Source organism: Cavia porcellus, unplaced genomic scaffold, assembly GCF_034190915.1.
Source record: "Cavia porcellus strain 051 isolate PalLab524CR breed Dunkin Hartley unplaced genomic scaffold, mCavPor4.1 scaffold_15, whole genome shotgun sequence".
Classification (NCBI taxonomy): Eukaryota; Metazoa; Chordata; class Mammalia; order Rodentia; family Caviidae; genus Cavia; species Cavia porcellus.
The window spans coordinates 47,376,393-47,388,659 of NW_026947498.1; the positions used below are offsets into that span (position 1 = coordinate 47,376,393).

Below are 12,267 nucleotides of genomic sequence, written 5' to 3' on the forward strand. Positions count from 1 at the left end.
CTCTTTCCTCAATTTTAAAAGTAAAAATATAAACAAGTACAGAAAAGAAAGTAAAATGATATATAATGTATTCAGAGATGATTACTCTTAACTTTCTAAAAAATATTTATTCACATATATTTGCCTTGTATTTTTAATGCCTTTATTGAGTAATATAAACGGAAACAAGTTTTTATTTCTTTATTACTGTAGATGCAGTGGATGGAAGAGAAGAAAAATCTGCTGCTTCTGATTCTTCTGGTAAACAGTCTACTCAGGTTATAGCAGCAAGTATGTCAGCTTTTGATCCTTTGAAAAACCAGGATGAAATCAATAAAAATGTTATGTCAGCATTTGGCTTAACAGATGATCAGGTTTCAGGTAAGTTTCTATTCCTGCTCATCCTTCATCCATCAGTCTGTCTGTTTTTCCTTCTTTCTTTCTGAATAACGTGGATATAGTCTATGCACAAATATTAAGAGTTCAATAAGTTTTTACATACTCATTCATATATGTTGAACACTGATGAGATTTTTAAAAAATCGGATGACCTCAGCACCCCAGGAAACTTTCTTTGGTCTCTCTCAGTCACAAGCACCATTTTCCTTAAAAAGCAACTGCTATTTGGTTCAAATGAATATGATTGAAAGTAATATTCCAGAAGTTTTTTTAAAATCTGAACTATTTTATCATCATTTTTCACATTTCTTGTAGGATTTAAGTTATGTGTGATAGCTTTTACTATCTCTTCTAATCTTAAGTTGAGAAATTTAAAATTAAACATGAATTTCTGGTTAAATTGCTTCTGTGTAGAGTGCTTGTTTATAAAGAAGTTTTTAACCTTAAAGCAACACCTGTCCTATAGTTTATTCTTTTTACTTTCCTCTCATTTTTTCTGATTTTTTTTTTTTTTTTTTTTTTTTTTGGTGATTCTAATATTCAGAGGTTGATACTTCCTTGTGTGTCTCTGTTTATTTTTATCTAGGGCTGTTTCTCTTTGTTCTTCATTTGAATTATTTCTGTTGAATTCTGTTCAAGGTTACTGTTTTTTCTGCCTTTTCCAGGGTGTTACTGAACTTGTGGGGTTTTTTGTAACGTATAATTTTAGCCTTGGAACTGTATAATTGCCATGTAATTTCTTGTGGTTTTTTTGAAACTTATTTTTATATTCAGTAAGATTATATTTTCTTTTAATTTTTAATATATCTTTAATTCTTTAAAAATGCAGTGATGCCTCAGTTCACAGATACTTCTGTGTGCCAGCAATTCTTTTCTCAAACAAAAGGATTCAACTAGGTTTTGACTCCGTTAGCAAGCTCTACATTAGGTGACAAACATGACCACACATGTCTTCACTGTACAAATACAAATGTAGTCGTCTTACCCAAAGTTGTAAAACGATTTCAGTTCATAAACTGAGGTGCCATTATATTAGTAATTGCTGCTTTGTCATGTTTATAACATTCAGTATCTGAGTCTAGTTAGAATCACTTCCCCCTCTTGAAAACTGAGTCAGATTTTCCTGATACTTGGCAGGTCTGATAGTTTTTGATTGAAAACTGGACATTGTCGTTTCTATATTGTAGTGACTTGAGATTCTTGGTAGTCTTTTAAAGAGCTTTGATATTACCCTAGCAGAGAGCTAATCTATGGATTTAAACAACATCATTGCTCCTCATGCCGTATAACAGCTAGTATCCCTGATCAGTCCTTTTACCTTTAGGTGGTTTTTCTCCTGAGCCTTCTTGGGTATCCCTGACCTAAGCTCAGTGGAAGACTGGGGTCGATTTCATACTTATTTTAGGTTTTGTGCCTTCAGGGATAACCTTACTCAATAGGTTTTCCCTAAAATTCCAGTTAATGGTCCAGCTGTGAAGTTCACACTGGTTTTTCTACTATCAGCATTATTAGGGTTAGGACTTGGCAGTTTTTACCATTTATAATTCTGTTTGTGTAATCTCTTCTGATTTTTTGATCTATTTCCAAGTCAGTTCATAGTTTCTTCTATTTTGTTCAGGTTTTCAGTTTGTACCTATGGGAAGGTTAATTACCCAGTATCTTTCTTTGCCATTATCAGTAGTAGCATGAAGTTCTGAATATAAGAAACTAGTATTTATATAGATACCTGTTCTTGGCAAAATAACACATCAGACTAGTGATACATTTGAGGAGAAGAAAAACTAAGAGAACATTTCAAATACTTGTTTAATATTTCAGGAAATACTATACAGAGGAGTGAATAGTTATATAGGAGGCAAGGCCGTGGGCAATTTGAAAACACCATCTCTCATTAAGGAAAAAAGGTTGATGATGTAGCTCAGTGATAGAGCACTTGACATGTGAAAAGCCTTGGGCTTAATCTCACTTTCCATGCATATTCTCAAAATGGCAAGCTTGAAATTGTATGCCAAAATAATGTATGAGTCACATTATTTGAAGACTTTTTCTTGTAGCTTTGTGTGTTATATATCATACACACATATCAAACACTATACAGATAGACAACCAGAATGCTTCTGCAGTTCTTTAGGTATGATACAGTAAAAAAAAAAAAAAAAAAAAATTGGCTATCATAATGAGTGTGGAAATGGGAAAGAGGACTAAAGTATTACATAGATGGGATAAAATATTAGGAGTTAAGTACAAGTGAGGAAAGAGAAGTCAAAGTAATATTGTGTGTATGTGTTTATCTGTATATATTTTAGTTGACTAAAGTGATTGAAGCAGTTACCCATTTTATTCTGATAATCATCATTTTGTCCTTTGTTATTGCTACTATAAGCTAGTTGAAGTTATCATTAGTACTGGACTATTAGCTGTAAACTATGCCGCTAAGACAGTTGTAAATTCTGGGGATGCACCGATGTGAAAGATAATTTGCCTTCAGAAATTAATCTGCTAATAGTAGTATATACATAGGACTTTCTAATAGTAATTGCTTTTATAAACTTTTTAGAATTTTTCTATAAGCCATTATTAATAAAATAGCATGCAGTGTGGCTCTATATCTTATATAAAGATGAGGGAGCTGAGACATGGAGAGATCAACATGTCCAGAAATACATGTCTAGTCTTGGAAGCACTGGAATTCAAACCTAAATAACTTGGGTCCAAGACACATGCTTTTTGCTTTTGACCACTCTTTTGTGTTACCAAGACAATAAGAACTTAAGAATTAAGGCATATCCTAAGTTATCTTCAGGATATCTAACCAAGTGTCACAGTTTTGGCTCTATAGTAATTTCTGTTTACTTCTGTATTTGTTATTTTGGAAGAATTTGGGGAGAGGGCTGTGTGTGTTAGTTAGAATGGTAGGTCTTTGAAACAGACAAAAAGAATTGAGAATCAGGAGCATGACCAAAATCGCTCACAGTATAGAAGATAGGAGCTGTTTAGAAATGCAAGATAGAAATCTAAGTCATAATAAAAGTAAATTATTTAGAAATGGACTAGTGCAGTAAAATATTATGGGTCAAGAAGGCTTACTAGAAGTATAAAATTATAAATGAGTTTTAAAGAATTTCATATTTAAATATGTGAATGTTATGTTAAAATGTAGAGACCACAGTATAAAGAAACATAAGCCAAAAAGTTATGAGATGCAGACTGAGATAGAGAGCACATCATTTTAGCTAAAGGGTCATGTGATAAGAGGAATTCTAAGAAATACTTGGATATTTAAATACCAAACCAGGAGACTGAACCTAATTTGTAGGCATTGAAGACCTATTAAAGAATAAAGTGATACTTTTAGTTGATCTACAAAATAGATTGCATGGAGCAGCTGATACTTGGACAGTGGACAGGAGTTTTGATTTTTAAAATGGGAGTACACCGGAATATCACATTCTATATTCTATAGGAAAGAATTACCAATTGTAATTTTGTATTAAGAGACAAAACAAAAGAAAAAATAGAGCATATTAATGTAAAAGATTGTATTTGTGGTAATACTTTTTCTTATACCAGTGGTACTTTTAGTCTTTTAATTGAACTTATTAATTGAACTAGTTGAAGAAAAAGGTTTGGGTAGGTAATAACACACTTTTCATGCTTATCCAGGGCCACCCAGTGCTCCAGCAGAAGATCGTTCGGGAACTCCTGACAGCATTGCTTCTTCCTCTTCAGCAGCTCACCCACCAGGAGTTCAGGCACAACAGCCTCCCTACACAGGAGCTCAGGCACAAGCAGGTCAGATTGAAGGTAAAATAGTGTTAAGAGTACATGTATGTCTTAGTTACTTTTTATTCTTGCTGAGACAGAATACCTGATGCACCAAGTTGGGAAAGGAAAGGTTTATTTCTTACAGTTTTTGGAGGTTTCAGTCCATACTCAGTTGGCTCCAAGGCAAGGTGGCATGGCAGGGCCGCAGTTCATGGCGGCTGCAAACTACAAGGCAGAAACTGGCCAAAGAGCAAGACACACCTTCTTCCTGCCATTACATTACATCCTGGCTCCACCCCTATGTTGGTGTAGCGCTGACACCATCAATCCAAGCACTAGACCATGAATCAATCACAAATACAATGCAAATGCATGAGGCCTGGGGGCGACTGACATAAACCATGACATTCTACTCTTGGCCCCCAGAACTCATGTACATCTTTTATACAAAAGACATTTAGTCCATCTTCAAGAATTGCCAAAATCCTAATAGTTTCAGTATTGCTGAAAAGTACAAGTCTCCTCCAAGATGTATGACAAACTCTTAACTGTAACCCCCTGTAAAAATGGAACAAGGTTAAACATTTCTGAAATGCAAAGGCACAAGATAAACATTACCATTCCAAAAGTTACAAACAGGAATATAAAGCAAGTGCAACATCCAGCAGGATGAACATTAAGTCCTAGAGTTTCATGCTCAGCATTTGAAGCAATCTGGTTGCAAGCTACAAAAGGCTTGGGTGATTCCACCCCCATGGCACTTCCAGGGATTTCGGCTCCAGCAGCTTTTCTCTTAAACCCTCTCTGTTCGCTTTTTGTAGCTTTCCCTGGATGACCCACGATCCTAGCTTTTCCAAACTTCTGGGGTCTCCACTGCACCTTTGGCTTCACCCTTAGATCTGTACAAATTGCCCTCTCAGGAGCCTACTGCTTGGCCTGGCCCTTTGCAATCTAGGTGGAAGCTGTCTTACCTTCAGAATTTGTGCATTTTCCTTGCACCTAAAATCAGCACCATGTGGATGCTGCCAAGGTTTGCTGCCAGCTGGAGCAGTAGCCAGGCTTGTCTCTTTCTTGCCTGTAAGGGTCAATTGCCTGGATGGTTGGACTCTGTGAACCTGATTATGAAGAAAAGCTTCTCTGTGTTGCCGCCATTCTTGAACCTCATGTCGCCTCCATAACCATTCTGGAGCTTGGTGCTCTGCAGCTTTCTCCTCTGAGAAAAATTCTTTCACTTTTGCAGTTTTGAGGCCGCAAAGGGTGGAGACCTGCTGCTTTCTGGGATGCCGTGGAGCCATCTTTTTTATCTCTCTGTTTCTTTTCATCAAAGACTCAACTCCTTTACAGTCCACAGCTTTCCTGGAGTTTTCCTTCTGGCCAAACTCACGGAGCTGTAAATTATCCACCTGGGCTCTTTGCTCTTGATTTGCAACACAAAGCTGGCTAAAAGCCCCCTACAATTGCCATGCCACAGCCTCAATATTTGACTGCCTTGAAATTTCCTTTGCCAGATTAATCAGTCCATTGCCCTTTGTCTCAGTCTCCGGCAATGTCTCTGGGCATGAGCAAAATGCAGATAAATTTTCTGCTAAGCCAAAACACACACACATCATGGGTTGTCCCAACAATCAATACAGTCCTTCTTTCCAGCAGAAATGTCCCTAGCTTGGTCTTTACCATGAAGGTTTCTATCAGCCTTCTGGTCTCCTGAGCTCTGACCAGAATCAACAGCCTAAGCTGCTCCAGCTCTATGTTTCCAGGAGACATGTCTGAACCTTTACAAATTCTGCCCTGCCATTTCCAAAGCCTCTCAAAAAACATGGTCAGGTATAGATAGTCACAGCACAGGACCCCACTCATCAGTACTAAATTCTTTCTTAGTTACTTTTTACTTGTTGCTGAGACAAAATACTGATGCACCAAGTTGGGGAGGGAAAGGTTTATTTCCTACAGTTTTTGGAGTTTTCAGTCCATACTCAGTTGGCACCAAGGCAGGGTGGCATGGCAGGGCTGCAGTTTGTGGTGGCAGAAAGAAAGAGAGAGAGAGAGAAAGAGAGAGAAGGAAAGAAAAGAAAAGAAAAGAAAAGAAAGAAACTGGCAAAAGAGCAAGACATACCTTCTTCCTGCCGTTACATTGCATCCACCCCTATGTGGATGTAGCACTGACTATCAATCCAAGCACCAGATAATGAACCAATCACAAATGCACAATGCAAATGCATGAGGCCTGGGGGCCACTGACATAAACCATGACAAGATATAAAGGCATAATTGAGCAGAAATGTTTCTTGAGGCATTAGACATAACTATACATAATGATAAACTACTACATGCTGCCATCGTGTGAAAAAAGCTGAAAAATTTGTATGTACTGACATGTGTGACAACAAACCATATAGTATGGCAGAACAATAATAATGCTAATACAGAATGTAAAAACATGGAAGAATTCATACCAGTTACAGTAAGTGGTGACCTTCAAGGGAGAGAGTGAAGTTGGAAAGGCCAACTGCACAGTTTGTTTTGCTCTAATACTTAGGTGCTGTTTTATTGCCCCTCCTCTGCCCCCTGTGCCTGCCCCCAGAAACTGTGTTATTTTTGTAATTTAAAAATAATTTTTAGAATAAAATTAAAGCTAACTTTAGTTGACTAGTGTAGTTTTTAGAGAAAGGTTTGTTGTTTTTTGTGTAGTTAGCACTGAGTTTAGTGGAAATAGCAATGTATTTTAAATCAAATTGCTCTAAATAATGAATCTTCTTTGGGAGAGTAATTTAGTCTCTGTGAGTGTTAATATTCTCTTGAAATGTGAAAATTGGTCTAAACCAGTAGTTTTAAAAGAGTATTTTTAAGTTTGAAAAAATACAACTTTGAAAGGTCAATATTTGAAATCTGTAGAAGGTGTCATTGTTTAAGGAGCTTGAGGAACCTCAAACTCAGGATAGCAGTAACTGTCCTAAGGCACCTCATGGGAATCTTTGGAACTATGCAAAGGATGGCTTAGTATTTATTACATTAAATCCTACCTGATATTATAGTGTTATTTCTGTGAATTTCCTTGCATATTGGGACATGAAAAAGCACATATTCTACTTTAAAACATTAAACACCAGGTGGTGCTCTAAGTATTGTATAAAAGAGTGCTAGTGTGAAGTATTTTCAGCACCTGAAGCTGGTTACTCAGCACCGGAAACAAGTGATTGTTATCAGTCACACATTAAAAAAAAAAAAAGAATTTTTGCTTCAAAGAAACTGACCACTTTTGAACTAAAAACCTATAATACCCTAGTGATACATTCAGAGTTGGTCATTGAGTGAATATTTAGGAACTAGTAAGTGTCATTTTGCTGATAAATAAATCATTTGGGAGAATTTCTTATTGCTTAAGCCTTTTGTTAGCTAACTTTATACTTTTACTCTGCACCAAAAGACAAGTGCCAGTAAAAGTAGAACTGAAGCTGGGGTGAAATAGGAGGCAAAGGCAGAGTTTGAATATATTGAGAGTTTACAGGTGTACCAGGTAAACTAAGACCATCTGTTAAAAAACCCTATTTTAAACCACGGGTGAACTGTTATAGAATGATATAGTTAGAAGAATACTTATTGTACGTAATAAGGTTTGTTCAACTCACAGGGAACTAAAATTTAAGGGTCTATTAGCAGTATCTATTTAAAGTTTTCTATTAGCAACATTAAACAAATTTTTATTAGTGCTTAACATTTTTAAAAGGTAAAATTAATTTTAATAATTTCCATTAGCCCACTATGACTACTATATCAACTTTAGTCATGAAATAGTTTTTTGTTTTGGGTATCAGATGTGTGGGATGTGACAGTTTAAAAGATATCAAACAACATGCTGCTGCCATGCTGTGACATGCTACATGTCACAGTTCCAAGTGGCTACATTTCAGGTGCTTAGTAGCTACATGTGGCTAGGGGTTATTGTATGAATGGCACAGGTCTAGATAAATATTGCATTGAAGGCTACTTTATTTCTATAGATTACTGTGTGTTTTTTGTTTTGTTGTTTTTGTGGGATCGAACCTAGGGTCTTTGTCTTGAGCTCCATCCCCAACCAATAATTTTTATTTTTTATTTTGAGCCAGAGTTTCACAAAGTTGATCAGGCTGCGCTCGAACTAGCAGTCTTACTGCTTCAGCCTCACAAAGTGCTAAAGTTACAGGCATACATCACACCATTTTAGTTTATACTATTTGATGTATATCTTGCATCATGACTAAGATGGCTGTGCCCAAATTAGGTGATATGTTCATAAGTGGTCACTGTCATATGTGCAGTATGTTTATGAATACATCATATTGTATATGATTATAATAAGTAAATTTAGATAAAAGCAGTGCCTCTTATTAGAAAATTATGTGTAGAATAAGGGGTAATGGGAAGAACACAAAAAAAACCTCAGAGACCAGAATTGATTACTGAAATTAAAAAGGGTATAATTAAAATCTGTGGAGTTACAGGCCAGTGTAACAAAAATTTGAGTGGATGTCTTATGTAAATTTTGAAACACACACAAGATAATATAAAATAATAATAATACAAAATAATCTTTCATGTATACACAAGATAATATAAAACAATAATAATACAAAATAATCTTTCATGTGACTTTAATATGGAGCAACATTTTGACATTTGTGGTTTGTCTTTTTTAGTTGTTTTTTTCCTAAATTGCTATCATTTTCCACATGCAAAGTCAAAACTGTGTGTTATCTATTGCTACCTATTACTCCCAAATGTAGACCCTTAAATTAAGAAACATTTATTATCCCTTTCTTATGCATTAGATAGACAATGTCTCCCAAAACCTCACATTGTTTTTGGGTGGTGGTTTTACCATAGGGGTGCTATGTTCATTCTTGGAATCATTCACTGGTGACTTAAGCTGGATGTGCCATTGTAAGATGGGGCCTGATCAGAAGAGGTAGATCACTGAGAATATGACCTAGAAGGCTGTATCTCCCTTTATGGCTCCTCACCTCTTTCTCTGATTTCTGGCCTTCCTGATATGAGCAGTTTTCTTCTCTCCAACCCCTTCTACTGTGCCCTTCCTACCATAGGGCCAGACAACCATGAATTGAAAAGGTGATGTAAAATAAACCTCCTTTAAGTTGTAGGTGTCAGGTATTATGTAGTTACTAAGACACTCCTGCAGTTTTAGGGAGTGATGAAGTAACTGACTGGAACTGACATGGAAGTAACTGAACTGGGTTGTTTGGGCTCATGATCTGTCCTGAGGTTGACTGAGACTGCAGTCATCTGAGGCTCACCCAAAGCTGGAGATTGCTGTTCTTACCACTACATGGACCTCTCTATAGAGCTATTTAGCATAATAAGTGATTGAGAGAGAGTGGTAGAAGATGACTGTCTTTTATGACTTGTCTTCATAAATGCCACTGTCATTTCTGCAGTATTCTCTTGGTGTACAGGTCATCCCTATCCAATGTGGGAGTATACAAGGCAGTGACTGCTCACATGTTTATGCTTATTAATCAGTCATTTTTATATTATGAAGTATATTAGTTTTCCATTTCTGGGACAAAATACCAGACACCCACAATTTAAAGGACAGGAGGTTTTGGCTCATGGTTTAAGAAAATTTTAAGCATGGTCAGCTGACTACAGAGCAAACGCATTTTGGCTGGTTATGTTGGAAGAAAGCTGCATCTTCATGACATCCAGAAAACAAGAAGTGTCAGAAAAAAGGCCTTTTGAAGCGCCCCTCCCACTGATCTACCTCTTTTAACTGGACTATATCTCTTAATAGTATGTAGATTGCTTCATTGATGAGATATGATAGTTATACTTAATTGTCAACTTGATTGGCTCAGAAGCTAATAAAGAGATTGCTAAAGCATACCATTTGAGTGTGTTCAAGTGGTTCATGGAAGTATGACTTTGGGGTCTGTATCTGGTCCCAATCTTCTTACTCTCTGGTGCTGTTCCCCTGCTATGCTTCCCTGCTACTATAAAGTAATCAGCTTTGCTCCTGCACATCCTTTTCTCATGTTTTTTCCTTGGAGTGAGACTTCCTCTGAAATTGTGATCCAGTTAACTCTGTCCTCATTTAACTGTAATTTGTCAAGTACTTTGTTTCTGCAACAAAAATATGCCTAATATAAAGTGGTTTGGGGTTGTTGGTGTGAATGTTTCACACTATGTGGTTTAATAGTGTGGTTCAGAATTCTTTTGAATCATTTGCAGTAGGAATTTGAACAGGTTTGACAGTGAGGATCAGAAAACCCCTAGGTTGTAGTAAACATGAGCTAATGAGTAATTTTGTTCAGAGCTCAAATGACAAGAATCTTTACTGGAATGTAGGTAATAAAGGCCAGGCTCACGAGGTTTGTTGGGAATGAAGACTACTGAGAAGTAGACTAGAAGCTAGATGTATTATATTCTGGTTAAAAAAACAAAAACAAAAACAACTGGCTTAACTAAATGATCTGGCCAAGGAAATTTTAAGGCAACCCAACATTCAGAGTATGGCATGGGTACTGCTGGCTATTTTTAGCCAAATTTATTGTGACAGTTGGGAGGAAAATATTTGGAGCAGAAATACTTGAAAACTTGAATTTTAGCCCATAAGAGGCCATGTGAAAAGTAGGAGCCAAAGGAAATGTGATTTCTGAATTGCCATTAGAAAGAAACCAAGTCCGTTAAGCAAGGGCAAGAAGAAAGATGCTTAAAGAGCATCTTAGGAATTAGTAAGAATTTACCTACTCTGTGCTCAAGGGTATAAAAGTGTAAACCTTTCATTTGAGAAAAGAACTCAGCCCTGTGCTCCAGAAGGGCTGGTTAGTGAGATGGTTCTTCTAGATTCATTTCAACATGCTCAGCTATACAGGTTCTCTGCCAGAGCCTGCCTTAGTCATGGTCCAACAGGGTCTCGCTACTGTTCAAAGTGGCAAGAGATCTTGACATCATCCACATAATGCTTGTTGTTCAAGGATGCAGGATGCAAGAGTTGGGGAGGCTTCTACCCTGTGTGCAAAAGAAGACCTGGGAAACCAGGCAAGGAGCTCCTGAATGGGAAATGCTTAATACTGTGGCAGGGAAGTGAAGGGTGTATTATAGACCCCAGGAAGTTGAAGTTGCCAAGAATGCAGATGATCTACTGAGAAAAGCCACTAGCAGTGAGGGTCCTTACGCCTTCTGGAGCTCACATCTTATCACCCTGTGCTCCAGAGGCTAGACATTGGATTACAGGATTTAATATTCACCATAATGAGTTTTGGTCTTGTCTTCATCTGACTTTTTTCTGTCTTTCTGTTCCTTCCTTTTGGAATGGGAACATATATCCTGTGCTTTTGTTTCTTGGGATATCACTTGTTACTTATTTTTATAGGGGTTTACAGCTAAGTATTGGACTCTGAGAGAACTTTGACTTTTGAGCAATATTGCAACTGTTGATTCTTTGGGGAAAGAATTACTATATTTTTGTTTGTATGCAGGTTAGTTGTATCGTGTTAGGCAGAATTATGGACTTGAATTATTTAGAGATTAAGTGTGGTTTAAGGAGTTTGTCACATTGCCAAAGAATGGAATGTGACTTGTTTAGCTCAGAAGCCACGTAGGGGATTAGTAAAATCCATCATCTGGGTGGGTCATGGAGACATGACCTTGTAGTCTGTATCTGGCCCCTGGTACTTTTCCTCTCTTATTACCATGCCACCATAAAGCAGGCAGCTTTGCTCCATGTCCTTCTGCCTTGATGTTCTTGACTTGGAGCTACCCTGATATGGACTGAAACCTGTGCAGCGTGAGCCAATTAAAACTCTTCTTTAAATTCTGTATGTCAGGTACTTTATCCTAGCTCTGAGTAGGTGGTGTAATACATGAGGTTACTGCCTTCATGATTCAGTTGCCTTCCAAAAGCCCATCTAAACACGAGACTTTTGAGGAATATTTTGGTATTTATTTATTTATTGGTACCAGAAATCGAACTCAGGACCCCACACTTGCCAGGCAGGCATTATGTCACTGAGCTATAACCCTGGCTCTTGAGGAACATTTTAAGTTATAACAGGTAGTTAAACTTTTTAATTTTTGTGAATATAATGAATACCAACCCTTTGCCATACAGTATACATATGCAAAATTCAT

The 12,267-nt window shown here is 37.0% G+C and overlaps 1 protein-coding gene across 4 annotated transcripts in view; it reads left to right on the forward strand.

Annotated features, from left to right (window-relative positions):
* The window catches only part of Tfg (trafficking from ER to golgi regulator), a 38,373-nt gene that overhangs the window by 19,288 nt on the left and 6,818 nt on the right, over positions 1-12,267 (forward strand). For 3 of the 4 annotated variants that reach the window (XM_013151734.3, XM_003469253.4, XM_005003396.4), the window contains exons 6-7: positions 193-360; positions 4,042-4,182. In XM_013151734.3, the coding sequence (XP_013007188.1) occupies positions 193-360; positions 4,042-4,182 (309 nt within the window). The remainder of the gene's footprint in view (positions 1-192; positions 361-4,041; positions 4,183-12,267) is intronic. The other variant, XM_005003397.3, reaches the window with a different exon arrangement.